The sequence below is a fragment of the Convolutriloba macropyga genome, unplaced genomic scaffold (assembly GCF_964194025.1).
Source record: "Convolutriloba macropyga unplaced genomic scaffold, txConMacr16.3 SCAFFOLD_650, whole genome shotgun sequence".
NCBI lineage: Eukaryota > Metazoa > Xenacoelomorpha > Acoela > Convolutidae > Convolutriloba > Convolutriloba macropyga.
The window spans coordinates 1-18826 of record NW_027450230.1 but is presented as its reverse complement, the minus strand read 5'-3'; the positions used below and the strand labels follow the sequence as shown (position 1 = coordinate 18826).

Genomic DNA, 18826 nt, shown 5'->3' with positions numbered 1-18826 from the left:
ATTGAGCGTTCCTCGCCAATCTTTCCCTCTCCGATTGTGCCGATGATCCTGTTATCGTATCCTCATAGATAGGTTCAAGTGGTAGTTGTACTCTTTCGGCTTTTGGTTCCAACAAAGTGTCTAGTGTAATATTTTCCTTCGCAAGAAGAGCTAACTTGGCCTGCATCTGCCACTTTTCCCATTTCAACAGAGGATCTGCACTAGGTTTGTCCCAAAAAGGCTCAATGCCGAGTGGGGTCCGTTTCTGAGTTGCTGACTGCGCCATGTCGTACGCAAATGAGATTGCGTACTTAATCTTGAGTCGCGAGTGACGATTATGTTTTGTATCCTAACTTGCGCGGCGAGTACTTTACTGAAATTCTAAATGAATCCGCTTAGCAAATCGCTTGGTAATTACTTGTCTACTTTACTTGATTAGTAAGACAGTTAATGAAGAATAAGTTAAATCAGGCAACTGTTCGCGAAGTGCAAAACTAAAAGTGTGAGTATTAAGGCAACTGGTATTACAGAGGTCACAACAAATATGAACATTAATTTCCCGCTACGGGAGATGGGAATAACAGACTAGCATGTGAAATAACATTGACTTATACACATGCCCTTCAGGAATGAGTACACTAAATTAAATTAAGTACATCGTATAATAAATTTACTGCACTAAATTAATTTATGATGTATGACACACGCAATTCAGTTAGCAACAGAAACCTTCTTTCGAGAGAAAAGAGATGGGAGATTTCCTTATTTTCATTTCAAAGAGAAAAATAACTACTACCCGAACGATGGGAAAACTACCAAAAACTGGAATCTCGGATGCAAACTTGCAATTGAATTTAGTCATCAGATGCTTGCACGTTTCTTGGATATTTTTTTGATTTGCTGTCAAGAATTTCAGAAGCTCTTGGTTCATCCTACAAGTTTTTTTGCAAGATGACTTGAAAAGTGAATTGGAAACCTCGCTAGGTGGAATAGTAAATAAAGAAATTTGCGAGGTAAATCGATAAGTTTGCAAGATTCTTGTGAGTTTATCATTCAAATGGGGGACAATAGGGGCCAGAAGAGAGACGGTGGCTGCTCTTGCAGCAGAATGGTTGTTCTGGTTTTTGCATGGCAATTGCAATAACCGCTTCTTTGACGACTAAGAGCCGATGTATTGTTAACTATTAAGTTGCAGTATATTGCTATCAAATAAGTATACGAATTTTTGTGATTTGTAAGCACCCCTTGCAAACATACTTTAGCCAAAGTTGAAAAACTGATAATGTGTATCTTGTTGGAGTTGACGGACAATAATATTACTTACCCCCTAAGTGCGGGGTGGTGTAATTAGGAGTGAATACAAATAGCATTGATCGATAAATCAAAATAGCGTTAAATATGGATAAAATTTAAATTTTAAGTTAAGGCAGGCATCACAGCAATTCAATTATGTATTGGTCAGGTTCAAGTGATAGAATAAAAACACTTTCGCCAAAAGAGGGTCACTGAAGTTTGAAGCAAAGTTTTCAATCCCATTATTTTTCACAGCTACGTTTAAGTTGTTCAGATATTTCAGATAATCTCCGCGCTCGTTGTTGACAAAAGTTGCGCTGGTATGACAATGACGTCACATTTGATATGAGTAAGACTTCTAAGTTGTGGTTGGTGTCCTGGTGCTGTAGATTTGCGAACACACAACAGAGATACTTGCCTGAAAACAGAAACATTTATTTTCCGATTAAAATTGTTGTTACTACCATTTCTAGTTCTCCTACGTTAAAGGACTAACATCAAAGAGCACAGAATGCCCGTCAATTAGAATTGTGGGTACATTCAGACAGACGCTCGTCTCCAATAGTTAAGAGTGGAATAGAAATTACACCCTAATAATGCTAAATAGAGGTTAATTAATGTTGAAGCATAGCCCTCGCAACAGACCCATAGCCCTCGGATGAGGTATCTGCCGTTCCAGGCTTATGCGGTTCCAGTTCAGTTTCTAACCAGACAGAAGGTGAGTCCGAAATTTCGCCCAAACCATAAAACGCTGCAGACCCCAGTCCTCGACTCATAAGGGTCTCACCATTACATGTCTTGAGTCTGGGGCCTAGACCCCTGACTTAATTCTCTTTATTTCCAGTTAAGAGCTCCTAATTGGAAATTAAGAGAAGACCTATCTAACCAAACGGACGTCAAGTATAAATGCTTAAATTGAGAAATAGAACACAAAACTTTTGGGTGCAACGCATTGTTTTAGACTCAATTTCTGAAAAAAAACTGCTTCCAAGAAACAAAACGAGGTCACGAGCTTGATCATGATAAACCATATCTTGTTTAATTCCAAGTACTGCTTCAGCTAAAAACGTTCTCCTCAAATGGAATAGTCTGTCCTTGGTAGGCGCAGAGATATCGTTGACATTATTCGACATGGCTTTATTACCGCCACAAATTACCTTTGAAACCTTTTTTTTATTTTTTTTTACTTTTAGAAGTCAAAATATTATCTAACCGTTCAAAGGTAAAAAAAAGTGAATTACTTTATTACAGAAGTAACAATGAACCATAATCGTAGCGAAACACCGATCGCAGCTAATAATTTTTCCGAGAACAGACAATTGTCTACACTAAGACAAGAAAACGAACAACTGATGGAAGAAATAAAACATTTTGAAATTACACAAATCTACTGAGTTGACCAAATCAATATAATTTGAAACACTGCATTACAGCTGAAAACTGATTATTGAAGTAAGGCGCAACAAAATTTCCTCTCTACCAGAGAAGGCTCACAGATTGCTCGAACAGCGTTTCTTTCTCCCTTAATAGAAGTTCAAAAGGTCAACAAATAAGGAAAGGTATAATCTTTTTTATACGTAACCTTATCACAAGTAGATACATATCTCTTATTTATGACATAAATTTATTCTGAACACTATCGGATTCATTATTTCAATTTCAGTAAAAAAGAGTTTATCTTTTGCTCTTATTCCAATCGCCCTTCAAAAACAAAAATTCAAACAGGGCAATAAATTTAGGTTTGGGATACAAAAACAAACTTATTGCAAGTTTTTAAACATTTCGGTTATATAAAAAATTTAGAAGTTTTAGAATAATGTTTTAGGAACCTAGGGGACGACAGCCTTATATGAAAAAAGGAAGCTAATGATGCAGCAAGAATTAAAAGCTCTTAGTGAAATTGTAAAGGTATAAATTTTATCTTTAAAAGGTATAACTTATCAACCGCATCTCAATCATATGAAAATGTTTAAAAAATTTCATTAAAAAAATCGGAAAAAAAATCTTTTTGATTAACAATTGTTTTTGGAGCTTCTCGATTTCCAATTAAGCTTCTAGGGATTGGCAAACTTAATACTGGTCGATTTTTTTTTGGTAGATTACCATTTATCAAAAATTTTTGGAAACAGTTTGTTTAATTCTAGGCAATTTTCGGATAAATTGTGGCGTGACAACGCACGAGTTTTTAGTTATCAAATAAGAAAACGGGCTAACACTCAAGCTCTAATCGTATTGAAATTTCACTGATTTTTACTGAAATAAATTTAACATCCAGAAAATTAGCCTGAAAAAAAGTTTTGAGGAAGATTAGGATACAAAACTTGTAAAAACATCGGGGTCAAAGAATTCTCGTTTTTCATTAACCCAATTTAGATCTCCTACTTCACATAGCATGTAAATCTTGAATTTGCGTAAACAATGTCGGAGAATTTGCACTGACAATGCATTGTCTTTTCTTAGCTCAAGACTTTTTGGGTTTTTAAAAACTGCTATGAACTTTCAAAAATTATGAAAGACTTCTGTTCAATTTTTCAGGTTTTTTTTTGAGAAATCCTACAGAAACCGACACTATTTCTCGTTTCTTAGGAAATGACCTTTTCTGTTTTGGTTTTCTTCTTTTACTAACCACTTTAAATCAGCTTTTAATGATAGCGGACCACTATTTATCACTGCACGAAAACAAATTTTTGCTGCAGTTTTGATTAAAAAATTTCATTATCTAAAACACTGCTCCAAAGAAACTGAAATAATTAAAATGGTAATGCCTGGTTATTTCCTAAAAAGATAGTAGTTTCCTAAAAAGATAACATAGTTCGTGTTATTTTTGAAATAGCTGCAAAATGGCAACATACACGCCAAAAGTTAAAATTTACGGACTGTTTGATGTAAATTATGTTTGTTAAAAAAAATCCGCGCAAAACCAAAATTCTTAAGACTGAAACCAAATAACTAACATTTTATCAAAAATTGCACCAGTGCACAAAGTTGTAAAGGTACCCTGTCGAATTTCCCGAAAAATCTTGTATGTGTTGGAATGTACGTAATTTTTTTACTGCTTGAGGAGTTTAATTAGTGCTCGCAAGGGACTTAACAACTATAATTTAATGGTGCTCGAGCTCGACTGAGGATGGCCACATGGATAAGTAAGGTTTAAATTTTATATTGTTTGGAACCTTTATGTACGCAGAAAGTCATCTGTAGTAGTAATGAGCAATATGGTCATGAGCTTTTAATTTCGATCTAAACTTATTAACCTGAGTTGAGACCGAAAAATTAGAAGCCTTTTTGCTACCCGCATATTGGTTCCGAGCGTTGAAAATGCTGATAAACGGTACTCCTTTTCTCTACGATTGTGCCAAACAGCCACAACTACCCATATCTTTAAAACTCTCAAACACCACGTGTTCTATTCATAAAGCATACGCGTTATTGTTCCGACCCCTCATGTGGGGGAGGAAATATATACTCAACTGGGTTTTTTTGTTCAGGCAATTTTGACTGATCGATATATTCATCATACAGGACTTAGGAGTGGTATCATTAAAAAGCCCAGCCAGCTGAGAATATGGAATTAAAAAAAATTGAAAATTATTTTCTAGAGCAATTTATCAAGGTTTAAGTTTTTGGTAAAATTGGACTGATTTGAGCCATTTCTATTCACATTTTCAGGAAGTTACATCAAAAATTTTGGTTCAATTTGTTTGAAAAATGTTAAATTTTCTAACAATAGTGTTTGTGATTTGATTTTCAAAGACCAAGAAATTTTGTTAACTGTTATGATTTATTTGTTTGGCAGAATTTTTGGGTAAAAATTTCAAAATAATTGTCTTCAAAAAAGTACACGAAATAAGCTTCTTTGGACAACTTCGAACAAATCTGCCGGAAGTACACTCCCGAAAACAAATATCACGATGTATGTAAAATTTAAAGCTGCTAGTCTTACCTTTACTTCCAATGACAGAGCTCGGGAATTATCATTTGGACTTTTTTTGCAAACTTTTCTCGTTAATTATCAAACGCGCAACAATTGTTTTTTAATATCAAATTATCTATATCTATAACATTCAAACCAATTAAGTATTCTTAGTCAACAAACAAGAATAGCAAGTCTAGTTTTGGTGCAATCTTGGATTGTTACAATCCAAAAATAACTTAGATTGTAATCAGTGTTCCTCTCCTTTCAAAACTCTATGTTTTTTTGTATGTTAGTTGAAGAACAGAACAATTCAAATCAAAGCTCACTGATGATAAGTCCAATTAGCTTCCCCAGCAGTTGTAAGTTAGAGTGTTTTTTTTCTACTGGTTTTTAGGGTAAAAAGCTTGTGATCGTCTGGATTTTAAAATATTTCTTTTTTAATTAAACAAGGTCTTTTTGAACATCGCCACTTTTTTTCACTTAATTTGGTCAACCTTAGTTTAGTGTCAGCAAAGAAATAATTTGTCACGTTTTTCCCTGTTTTTTCACATTGTGACATTATTGACAGATCGCACAACACATTACTGGCGTTCATGACAAAACAAAATTGAAAAAATCAAAATCGTTAAGGGTACAGATCATGGTGTTAACGGCTTCGACTCCTTTTTGTCGAAGTATTTAATTGAGTTTTTTACAGTTTTGTCTCTAACTGTTTTTTTTTTCACTTTGTCTTCTAGTCGTGTGGAGTTTCCTGGAAAACTACAGGTCCCACTGGCTTTTTATGAAGGACTAGATGAGCTTATGTTCTGATTTGCGTGAGGAGCTGATGTCTTTTGGGACTTTGAATACAATTGCTTTCGAAAAACACAAAATTATTTCTCAATTTTAACACTTTTTTGCATTTTGTTCAACTTGTTACCTAGTTTCAGTAATGAAAGGTCACATATTACATTATTGACATTCGAGGGAGGCTTCGGCACAGGTTTTAGTTGTATTTTTGTTTGTTGTCTCTGTTTGTTGTTCTTTTGTTGTCACAAGAAAAATAGGAAAAAGACAGGTCCTAATGCCCTCCTCTATAGGCATCGGTCTTAATAAAACGTTTGGATAATTTCAGTTGAAACTAAACATTTTTCTATGCTTTGTTTTTATGGAAAAACGAACTTTGTACTTTTCCATACTTTGTAAAATATCAGCGAATTTATTAAGTTTGCTTTTTATTTTTCTTTTTTTTAATTATAACCGAGCCTTATTATGGATTGGTCCGATATCTTCTCTAGCGAAATACAAGCTAATTTTCTCAGTTTCAGTTTTATCTGACGCTATCGTGACTTTGTTAATATATTTTTTTTAAAAAAGTTGGGCATAAAGTTTTGAATGTAATTAATGTTTGTTGTTGTTGTTTGATTTTGTTGTTCGTCTTGCCTCGCTTTCTTAACAATGACAGATCTCATCAATCTGATGCGGTATTTTTCTTTCCACTGAAGTATTTGCGTTGGAGGCAATGTTTTAGTTTACACGCAAGTTTTTTGATTTTTTGAGGTTTTCTATCCGTTCTCATGTGGATGAGCCGACTCGGAACTTTATATGCAAACGCACATTACCGAGCCTCCTTGTATTCATAAATAATGATGAAGTATTGAGTAATGAAATGTGGAGTGAAAACGTATTACGGGCAGCACTGGAAAAGATCAAACTTACCGGCTGCCAGGTTTCGTCTGCAATTTTCAGATGCCTGAATCTCACTTCTCGCAGGGCAAAAATTCCAAACCAAATCAACTCCCAATGATGTTTGAGTTTCTGACCCCTTCTGTGTCATATTTCCTTCCGAATCGAACAATAGAGCTGTAAATTTCGAAGTCCCGTAGAGCCGAAGGTGAATTAGGAAGCCGGAACGTGAATGAACGTCGGTCACGTGAACATAAAAGCATACTGCACTCGCATCTGGTATGACCAGGTTGTTCACGCAATCGAACGTTGCAATTGGCAGACAAGGGTTCTGTTTGAAAATGGTTTTGACCCTCTCTTTGACAAATTGAATTTCATCGCTGTTCTCACAATTGTGACCGCGAGCACGTTTTACTGCTACTGTTAGAAGCTGAATATTCTGAAAGAAAATAGGCTAGCAGCTATTAATATTTTTTCAAGAAATTGATTGAACAAAAAAATTTTAGGAAGCTTAGAATTGCAATGCAATTATAGATCCTAAAGCGGCCTGAGAAATAGGTTATGTATGTTGAAAAGTCCGTCATGGAAAAATTCGCATTGGGACCAACTGTAAGGGTGGGTGGGTTCCTGTGACAAGTTTTCAGCTTGATTGCACTTAAGTGAATGGTCGAAGGATTTGGTTACAATCAATAAAGACCAAAAAATGATTTTTTTTCAACTCACATTGAAACAAAGAGACTTCATGTTTTAAACAATGCCTGATCAATCTCATCGGCTGACAGCTCACAAAAGACTATGCGACATTATTGCAACAGAAGTTAAAAACGTGTTATAAATAAATATAAATAAGCGAATCTATTCGTATTACAAAAAATTACACTTGATATTAATGAAAAAAATTACCAACGGCTTATTTAAACTTATAAGTGAAATGTTAACTTTATTTTAAACAAGTTTTATCTTGCAAAATTTTCATTGTTCTGGCAAAAATTGAGTACTAACCGACAATGCAGTCATTTTATTCATATTTTTTCAATCTTCAATAGTTTTAATGGTCAAAAGTTTTGGTTTAGTTCACAATTTTGTACTAGAGCATTAAGTTAATAATCATAACAAACGGCTGATTTAACAAGAAGTATAAATAATAGAAAAATGATCATTTAAACAATCACAATTAGTTATTACAGATCGATAACAGAGCAAAAGTTAAATATTTAGCCTCAGTTCAACTTGAGCTAATAAACCTTGAGTTTTACTAGTTTTAGATATCAATAAAATTTACGTTTACGCTCATATTCAACAATGGTTAAATTATTTCTTGAGAAAGCTGATAAAAAAATGGTCGATTAAACAGATCAATTTTTGCCAATGGTTTTGGTTGATAACTTGATCTAACTCACCGATATAACTTACCGAATCTTTTGGTAAGCTAATTCTGTGAACGCATGGCTCAAGATTTACTGCTTAAGATTTGACAAACATTTTCTCTGCAAAAAATGTAAATTATTGTTCGATATTTATAGTAAACTAAACTTTAATTCATCAAACCGCAGAGATTGTTAATATCATTAGCCAAAATCAACCACTCCAATAATTTCCAGATATCCATTCCGGTGAATTGCATCGAAAGCTATTTGATTTTATGATGCAAAGTATTTTCGTGGTTCTTCAAAATAACCAATATACCGTAATTGATAACAGAACTTTTGTTGAAGATTTTCGTTGATAAAAATTTTACGCTTCATCTTATTCCAACAGTATCAAAAACAGAATTATGTTTTGACCTTTTTGATTCTTTTTTATCCCTTGTTTTTCCATAAAATCTTGGAACGAAGCAAACAATTTTCAGAGCATCAAACGTGCAAGTTAGATGTTCGGCCACGATTTAAATCACGAAGTATATATGAGCTTATGCGAAAAAAATTGATCATGTTGAAAAGAATTGTGCGAATATCATCAAAAAATTTCTTGAGCATAGCTGCAAAACAAAGTGACATCTAATTTTGCAACAATTTAAAAAAAATTGTATTTCCACAATTGAAAACATCAATAAGCAAGTATGATTTGGCTGCTCTGATAAAACGCCTACCTGGTTCATCAGATACCAACCTACAAAAAACTGATTAAGAAGAAATGCGTACCAGTGGCTGAGCTCGAGTATTAAATTTTGTCAATTTTTTTCTTTTTTAAAAATAAATTTATGCCTGGCAAAATGCAAAAAATAATATATGTGCAAGAGCATTATCTCTTAAATTCTACTTACTTTTGTGATAATATCAGCCAAACTAATGCCACAAACGCTTCAAAAAATTATTAAAACAATATTGCCCGAACAAAACATATAATTTGAAGACATTTTGGCATTTTAATTAGTGGACAGATTAATTGACCAAATTGAACAGAGAAAGTAAAATTACTGATTGCTTCTCTGCGTACTATTTTGGTGGATGGAATTTTGCAAAGCTTAATCAGATGAATGTACAACTAAACCAATAACAACATGACACTAATTTGGGAAAAAGGTATTAAAATGGAACCTCCAACGCGATTGAAAAGTTGTTAAGCAAAAATGTGTCCCAATTTTACAAATCCTAGAAGAGATACTTCTGGTTAAATAGCAAACCCAAACCATTTTAATTTGCAGCAAACGCAGATAATATATGCCAAAGGTAAAACTTAAAACTTGAAAAAAAATATGGCCAATAGAAGTGGTTATGATAATGCAATAAATTTTCAATTAGTGAAAAAAATCTCGAACCCGTAAAACTAAAAAATCTATTTTCATAACCTTTCTGAAGTAAGAAAGCTGGTGCTTCCACTCGTAAAGCCTCAAATAATGACTACACTGTTTCAAAATGACAATGTTCCGTTTCGTCGATTCTAATTAATCATCGAAATCTATAAATAAATGTTTGAAATTTTTGATCATATATCAGTTTAAATTGAGTTTGCGGATTAACACTTAACACATTCTTGCAGGTTTTTTTGACATCAACTGGGTTGTAATTGTACTAACAACAAAACAAGACAATCATGTACGGAACAAATGACTAATATTTTTTGAAAACTCAAGCGTTTAGTTTATCAAGATTTTCACTCCGAACATTGCTCGAGTTTTATATCAAATTTCGTCTTTGCTTAGCTTTGCAGATGGTAACCCGCTAAACAATTTATAATAAATGTTTTTCAGGTTTATCTCAGCGATCTTAAGGGAACATTGGAAAACGCGTCAAGTTTTTCGGTGGCTCAGTACATGGGTTTGCATGGCTGTTCGAAAACATTACAAGAATTCTACAGACAAATTTACGGTGGCATGAAAAGTCTGACATAACCGAAGCAGAAAATTTGAATTACCTCTAGTTTTTGTCCAAATGTTTATGTCTCCAAATGTTTAGCCTAATGTTGCGCATGATGATCAAAACGCTATTAATGTCACTTTCGGATCAGTACCTCAAAGTGTGATAGGAAAGCCACAAGCAAGTACTCCACTTTGTGCAGGAAAGTCCTTTGGGAGTGAGTCTTTTATAAAAAGAGATTTTTCACTAAAAGCTGCTTTTTCACTAAGATTTAAAATCCTGGCTTTTTCTTTTACCTTTTTCTCCTAATTTTACTTTTCAAAATTTCCTTTAAATCCCTTTCCTCCTTAGCTTTAGCTTTGTAACTTGCTTAAGATTTAAAATCCTGACTTTTCTTCTTAATCCCGACTTTTCTTTCACTTTTCTTCCAGTTTTATTCTCACCTTCAAAAGTCTTCAGCTCAAAAGTCTTTACTTTTTGCTCAGTTTTATCCCCCATCTTATTAAGAAGTCTTATTAGAAAATTTTTCGAGAAGTCAGAGCCTCTTTGAGGCTGAGTTTTAAAATGAGCCAAATTGAAAGGCTTTTATCTGAAGCCAGAATGACGGCAGAAGAATCAACGCAAGACGAAAGCGATTTTACTGAAGTAAGGAATAAAAGAAAACGCTTCAGAAAAGTGCCAACTCCCATCAACAACGTAAGACCAATGATTGTTTCAATTGACCCAAGACCATCACAAATTCAGTTTGCAAAAGCAATCAGGTCGAAGTTTCCAGCCGTCAAGATCAAGCAAATAAGAGAACTGAGGAACAATACCGACTTCTTTATTCAGCCGGAGGACCTCACTTCAAGAGAATGCTTGATGCTGTCACTAAACCTAAATCAGACCTTTCCAAATGCCAAAGTGAACGCCAGGAATACACTTCCCAAGCCTAAAACTAAACCAAGTTTCGTCATTGTAAATGTTCACCACAGCATTACTGAAGATGAGGTAAAGGAAGAACTATTAAATAACAACGCAATGAACGTCACCAAAGTTTCACGAATAAAAAGTCGAGCAACGGGCCAGCCAACAAAATTAATACGCGTGATCACGGAATCCAACAATCAAGTCAACGCAGCTCAAAAACATGGCGTCAAAATAGGCTGGCAGCTATACCGATGTGAAGCAAGCCGCGAACCACCACATGTTTCAAATGCCAGAAATTTGGCCACTCAGCAAGGGATTGCACTAATGCAATTCGATGTCTTCGCTGTTCGCAAGATCATAGTGTAAAAGAATGCAATGTTGCAAAAGAAAATGCCAAATGCTCAAACTGTGGTGGTGCTCATGCTACAGTTTATCGAGGCTGTCCAGCATATCAGCATAAGTTAACAGAGGCCTCAAAAAAGATAAATGAGAACAAATTCTCAGCCGTAACTAATAAACAGAGCTCTCAAGCAAAGACTGACCTAACGCCATCAACTGAAAAAATTGCTGTTCTAGTAGCTGAACTCCTGAGCAAGATACGAACAGTTCTTAACACTATGTCCTACAGTGACATAATAAATATTGTCTCTAACAGCGCCTCACGTATCTTCAATGAAAAAATTGATGGCCAGAGAATACATGACAGCATAAAAAGCGCAAATACAACTCCTGTTATTTCAATTCAAACAAACAATTTACCAAACAGCCAAAACTTTTCGCAAAATGGATAAGCTCAAGATTTTGCAATGGAACTGTCGCGGACTAAACAACAAAATAAGTGATCTGATTTTGTTTTCAACAGAAGAAGAAATAGATGTAATTTGTGTAAATGAAGTTAAGAACTGGAAAAAAACAACCTCCCTCAACAACTACATTGTTGCATCGGAAACCTTCAACAACGGTCATCATGGCTCTGCTATCTTAGTGAAGAACAGCATTGTTATCAAAAGAATAAAACCAGTAGAAAAAGAAACTGATAGCAATGGAAGAACACTAGAAATACTTAAAATTTGCCTTAAGTTGCCCTCTTTCGATAATTTTTGGATAATAAATGCTTACAATTCCCCTGGAAAGCTACTCTCGACCGATAAAATATTTTCAGGAAAGTTGAAAAATGTCTTCATATGTGGCGACTTCAATGCTCCCCACCATGAACTAAACTGCTCCTACGATTCTGAAAATGGGGAAAAACTCCTATATATTATTGACGAGGGCACTTTTAAACTGCTGAACAACGGTTATCACACCTATCAGTCGTTTGATGGAAAATGCAAAAATATGTTAGATCTGTACTTTTGCGATAATTCACTTTTTGCGCATTTTAACAACTTTCAAGTATCAGAAGATTTAGGCAGCGATCACAAAGTTACAATTACGACCCTGAACCTGAGAAAAGGGGAAGTTTTTCAATTAAAATCAAAAATCAACTACAGAAAATTTAGAGAACATGCAAGAAAATTACACAGATCATCAAATCTCTGGCCTGTGAAGTATCCAAAAAAGAATGAATTAAATAAATTTAGCACCAGTTTAATTGAGTTAATACACAAATCTCTGGAAGACTCCTGCATTAAAAAGAAAGAGCTCCCCTACAGTGTTGAGACGCAAAAACTGATTAAAATGAGGAGAAAAAGGCGAAGAGAGCTCAAAATAGCAGTTGGCGATCACTATACCTCTTTAAGAACGGAGATAAATTACCTACAGAAAGAAATTAAACGATCAATGATGCGATCAGAAGACAGAAAAAGAGCAAACGTCTTGGAAAGTTCATGTGATAAGGGTAGCAAAGGCTTCTGGAAAGCAATAAAAGAACTAACTAATAAAAACGAGCCCAAACAAAAAACAGCAGAATACCCAAATTTATTCTATAAAGGTTGTGTGGCGGTCACCGACAAGGAGAAAAGTGAAATGTTTAAACAGCTGCTAAAGGACACAATGAAAAATCACGAAACGGACTCATCAATAATTTCTGAACTCTGCGACAATATTGAAAATGAAACAGAAGCAATAATAAATACAAATGAACATACTGAACAACTGGGCATTGTGGTTACCACAAAAGAATTTGATGAAATCTTGAAAGAGACGAGAAAAACATGCCCTGGGCCGGACAAAATCTGCTACAAAATCCTTGAAGAATTACCCAAGAATGTTAAAGCCCTTGCCTGTCTCCTCATATCTAGCTCCATAAACAACTCCTTTGTTCCATTTAACTGGAAAGAATCCCAGATAAAAATGATACCAGAACAAGACAAAGACCGATCGAAGGCTGAAAACTACCGACCCATTAGTCTTACAAACTGCATAGCCAAAATATGTGAAACTGTTGTAAAAAATATTGTTATGGAATATTTTGAAAGCCAAAATATATTCAGCGAGACTCAGAGTGCTTACAGGAAACACCGCTGCACAACAGACAACCTCATTTATCTCACTCAGCACGTCAGTGAAGCCTTTCAGTGGTCCGAAATGGTTGGTTTCGTTTGCTTGGATGTCGAAAAAGCGTTCGATGCTGTATGGTGCCTAGGACTCGTGCACAAATTAAACTCGATAGGGCTAAAGAATTCGGTCATAAGATGGATGAATTCATTCTTGTCGCAAAGGAATGTCTTTGTGAAGATAAACTCCACTGTCAGTGATAGTTTCAGCCCGACAGCTGGAGTACTTCAAGGGAGCGTAATTGCTCCCATTCTCTTTCTCATTTACGTCAGTGGTTTGCCGCAAATAAAAGCCCAGATCTCACAGTTCGCTGACGACTTTGCCCTCTACTATAGGTCACAATCCCCGAAATTAATCGAAAAACATCTCCAATCATCACTGAATAGTCTAATTAATTGGTGCGGCTCATTGAAAATCAAAATTAACCCAAATAAAACTCATTACCTGATCTTTAAAAACCCCTCAAAGAAAGAATCTTCTCTAGAGCTCAACATTAAAGGAATTACCATTCAGAAGACACAATCGATAAAATTCTTGGGTATCATTCTTACTCCAAACCTCAAATGGAATGAACATTGCAAAGATTTAATACGAAGAGCGAACAGCAGGCTATTTCAACTCTGGAAGCTTAGTAACCTAAACGTTAACGAAGAAAGCCTAATTTTGGTTTTTACAAATCTTGGATCAGACCACTCTTTCTGTACTCAAATGCTTGCTGGCTGGATCAATCGCATGCCCTTATCAATAAAATACAAAACGTTCAAAACCGAGCCCTACGAATTTGCCTTCGAAAACCAAGATGGTATCAGACTCAAAACCTCCACGAAGAGGCAAACAAGAAGCCAGTCAGAGAAATGCAGGTTGAACTGGCCAACAGGTATATTCAAAGGGCAATCAAAAACAACATACTGTCTGTATCAGAGCTGATATATAAGAAACGACAGTGCCCGCTCAACTCTTGCAAAAGCCCTCTTGATCATCTAAATTACTAAATTTCACGGCCCCATACACAATAGACTAGTGGCTAAGATGACTGCTCAGAATAGTGACCGACTAATCAAAAGGAGGATCAATCCCAGTTTAATCTGGGAAATTCAATATAAGAGATCTTCATCTTTAAAACAACAGAAATGGGATCAATGACTAAAGAAAAACAAAAACTAAGAGAGGAAAACTAAGGAAACAGGGGAAAAATACAACAATAAACAGGAAAACAAATCTACAGATAGTGCAAATGAAAAACTGGCAGTCGGATAACCAAAAGTAGCTGTCGAGTGGCACAGTTGCGAAGAGCACAAAAAAGGATTAATGATGTAAACACTACTACGGTTCGAGTCCAACTCCAGCAACTTTACATTTATTTTCTTGAGGCGTTTCCTCCATCCAATAAACTGCATCACAATTTTAACGTCTTGAAAAAGAGGAAAGTGGCGCAGTTACCAACAGCGCGTGGATTATCAACGAAAGAATGAACCTTTCTTTTCTCCGACCCGGGTTCGAATCCAGCTCAGTTGCCTCCAATTTTCCTTATTATAATTAATTTTTTCCCGCTATATTAACAATATGAAAAACAACAGAACCATCAGACGTGTTAAATGTATTCGGCCAGCCGCTCGCTTAGTCAATTCGGGGCCAAATACAACTCAGTCTTTGCCATTCTCTGACCATCTCATTCAAATGTCTTCATCTGTTTGGCCAGTCGCTCGCCTAGTCAATTCGGGGCTGAACAGATCACAGCTGTCATCAATATGCTTAGTTACTGACCAACACTTACGCCTTCTTTCGAAGCCTCTCATTTCTACTTTATTGAAAACTATTTTACTTTTTCACTCAACACTCCACTGATTTAAAAGGAAAACGTCTTTGAGATTAAACAAAAACAATAACTCTTGTGCTGCGCGTGGTTTGGTTTCAGTGGTTTTATGATTTAGGTTAGCGTAGCACTTTTATTGATCAAATTCTTAATTCTGTTACCTTTATGTTAATGCGTTTTTCCAGTCAGAAACAACGCTTTTGTTTATTCTGTTTCTCCCTCTCTTCATTAATCATAATCGTTCTTTTTTTTCCTCCTCAATCTTTTCTTTCTCGACAACGAAGCAGGACTATTTGAAATCAGGGACACCAATCTAAGCCCTATCTATAATTGAATCGAGCGGACAGCAACATATTTGAATGGAAGCTGAATTTTTTCAACATCATACTTGACACTTAGCATGGACCGCTAAAAAAACAGCACAACTGGGAGCTTCGGTTCGAAACCGTTCAAGTCAGTTTGTCGATCTCCGTTTTAAACTTGCAACGACTTAAACATTGAAAGAAAAAAGCTTTGAAACGAAAATCTTGCAGAAAAATAAGTCAACTTAGTGCAGTGAACTATCACCTCGAAGAAACAGAACATCAAGACGCGTGGGTTCGAATCCCACCCACGCCCATCGAGCATTTAAAGCTTTCCCATTCAATTTTAATTTATTTTTTGTTGTTGTAATTTATCATACTTTTCTGAAGAAACTATCACACTCATTTTAAACAATTTCCACGAGACTAGCCAAGAAAACGATCCAATAGCGTTTGTATACGTCAAGTTCAGCCAGCAGAAGTCCTCCATGGTACTTGAAATGGCTGAGTGCATCCGAGGCAGAGGAAGTCTTCTACTACAGTTATATAGAACTTTAAATCTTAATCGGAACTTCTCAAACTCAATTTTTTAAACTAAAACTTCTCTTACTGTGTATATAACTGTGTATATAGCTTTTTTCACCTCTGGTTGTACATAAATTGTATTATATTATATTGCCCAAATGTTTATGTCTCCAAATACACCAAAACAAGGCAACTTAAACTGAAAGCGCATAAGTTCACATATGTTTTCGGAGGAGCTTCTTAATTTCCGGAAACGTTAAGATAATTTTGTCTTACCTTTACTTAATTTTGCCCCTACACACCTGAAAATCTGAAATTAACCTGAAGGTCGCTATTTAAAAAAAAGTTTCAGGGCAGGGCCTTAACTTTTACTTTATCATTAAAATTTGGGCTTAAGGTTAAATTAATCTATTGGTTAAGATAAAAGATAAATTCAACCGAGTTTTTGACTCAAAATTAAGTTATGTTTAGGTTAAAGTTTAGGTAGTGCCCTCTTTTTATTTAAGATGAAATAGAGATGCGTTTATTTATTCGGTAAATTTAACACAAGGAAAGACTGCTTTAACTGGTAAAACTATAAAGAGTGCAACCAATCATAGTTTTAAGGGAAAAGTACCACAAATGGAGATTATTGTTTTCTTATTATGGGGTCCAAAAAATGAAAATTTAACGTACTTACGTTTAAGCACAATATAATAATAATGTTATTGTTAAAAGCACCACTACAAAACACAAAATTGAGTTTATTATCGGTTGTAACTGCTTCAATCTATTTTATATATGAGAAAAGTTTTCTGAAAAAAGTTCCGGGAAACGTCAACAAAAACAATGGATACCATTCAAGTTTTCACCAATTTTTAAACCCCGATAACTGCCTGGAAAAAACGAAATACAAAAAAATTAATTCTATATTTTACGCTGTACGGGCATTATAATGATACCACACACAACCCTCTACGATGAATATATCAATCGGCTAAAATTGACTGAAAAGAAAAACCCAGTTGACCATATAGTTCCTCCCCCATGTATTTATAATGAAAGACTATGTTAACTGGTGAAGATTTAATGGGTGCGACAAATCTAAGTTTTAAGGACAAGTACCTTATATGGTGATAATTTTCTTCTTGTGATGAGGTCCGAAAAATTACAAAGTGAACATACTCACGTTTAAGCACAATATATTCATGATTTAAAAGTTGTTTTTCAAGCGCTGTTTGTTCAAATTTTTCAAAAGCACTATTATGAATTACAAAAAAGAATTTATTATCGGTTGTTACTGCTGAATGCCACTTTTACTTCGGAGAAAAAATTTTTCTTTCTAAAAAATATAAGAAAAGAATTTTTGATCAATGAGCTTAACATATAATTTTGCTAAATTTGTACTCACAAATTTAATCTTGCAAATTATCTTTAATAATGATCGACAACTTACCGATACTGTCGACATGTTATACCGTCATACTTTCTCTCCTGTCGCACAAACAGTTTTGATAAAAAAGACTCTGATAGACACACATATTTGTTCTTGAGCACAATAACTATGTAACCAACGGTTGGTTTATTAACCAAAATAAATAAGTCGTAAAAACATCAATAACGATATAAATAGCATGACAGATTTTGATAACACATAGAAAAGTTTAATATTTTAGCCTCTGTTTAATGAAAATATAAAAATTCACATGTTCTTAAGTTGAATATAAAAGTTCGCTCATAAAACAACAAAAAATAACCATAACAAAACTATCCAATTTTGAGAGGCAAACGTCGTTTCAAAGTCGTCTGCAAATGAGAAAGACCTTTCAAAGTTATTGATTCTAAAACTAAATATAAAAAGAGTAAAACAGAAGAGCAACCAAAATAAAATAAAAGAGGTTTTTTGGCTATTTTTGGACCTTGTGTTTGATCAATTTTAGTTATATATCTCAAACGTTTGTTTCAGATGTACAAAATATAAATTTTTCAGCAGAATTCCAGCTCAATTTTTTTTCAATTTAAAATTTTGTCAGGTCAGTGACCATTCAAGTTCTCTGAAAAGTGTTTCGAGTATTAGTGGTCAATTATTCGGCCGCTTTGCTGCACTAATAGCATCGAATTATTAGTGATCAGGATTGTTCTAAAGAAATTTGCTCTAAATTTTGTTTTTCTTTAAAGAATACGTAATAGCATCTTATTTTCTAATTTAATCCAAAAAAAAGACACAATTTTGTGTAACATTCTGGTTACTAAAACTATGGATACTTCAATATCAAATTAATGAAGCAAAAAGATCATTACAGCCATTCGATGGCATTTTCTGAAAAAAATGATTGATAATAAGTAGTTTTTTTTTTCTGATAAATTCTCACAGTGATCTATGACACCCCCAAATTGAAACTTGAACTTTAGCTGAATTGATTTGTTTATGTTCCGTAGTTGCTTTGACTGTTTTTCGTTCCAACCCTCCAAATTAATACGGGATTAAAAACGTTATTTTTCTTTTTTACTTGTCTTTTCTTTACTTTTTTTCTTTTCTGTAATCAAGATGTGGTGATGTAGTGTCGCAGAAACGACTCCTGAGTTTTTGAAATGTTATTTTGACTTTTTCGAAAAATTTTTTCTCTTCTTTCCTTTAACTTCCGTACAT

At 34.5% G+C, this 18826-nt stretch overlaps 1 protein-coding gene across 3 annotated transcripts; it reads right to left on the bottom strand.

Annotated features, from left to right (window-relative positions):
- Positions 1-1371: 1371 nt before the first annotated feature.
- LOC142355725 (uncharacterized) lies at positions 1372-17804 on the bottom strand. Of its 3 annotated transcripts, none has more exons than XM_075407803.1 (3): positions 17633-17804; positions 6887-7292; positions 1372-1690 (listed from the first exon to the last, which is right to left on the bottom strand). In XM_075407803.1, exons 1-3 carry the CDS (start codon positions 17645-17647, stop codon positions 1515-1517), a joined length of 597 nt encoding a protein of 198 aa, XP_075263918.1. In that variant the 5' UTR covers positions 17648-17804; the 3' UTR covers positions 1372-1514. The 3 variants fall into 3 exon arrangements, with proteins under 3 accessions (XP_075263918.1, XP_075263916.1, XP_075263915.1); XM_075407801.1 differs by lacking the exon at positions 17633-17804 and adding an exon at positions 17366-17472; XM_075407800.1 differs by lacking the exon at positions 17633-17804 and adding an exon at positions 7577-7748.
- Between the last annotated feature and the right edge of the window lie 1022 nt (positions 17805-18826).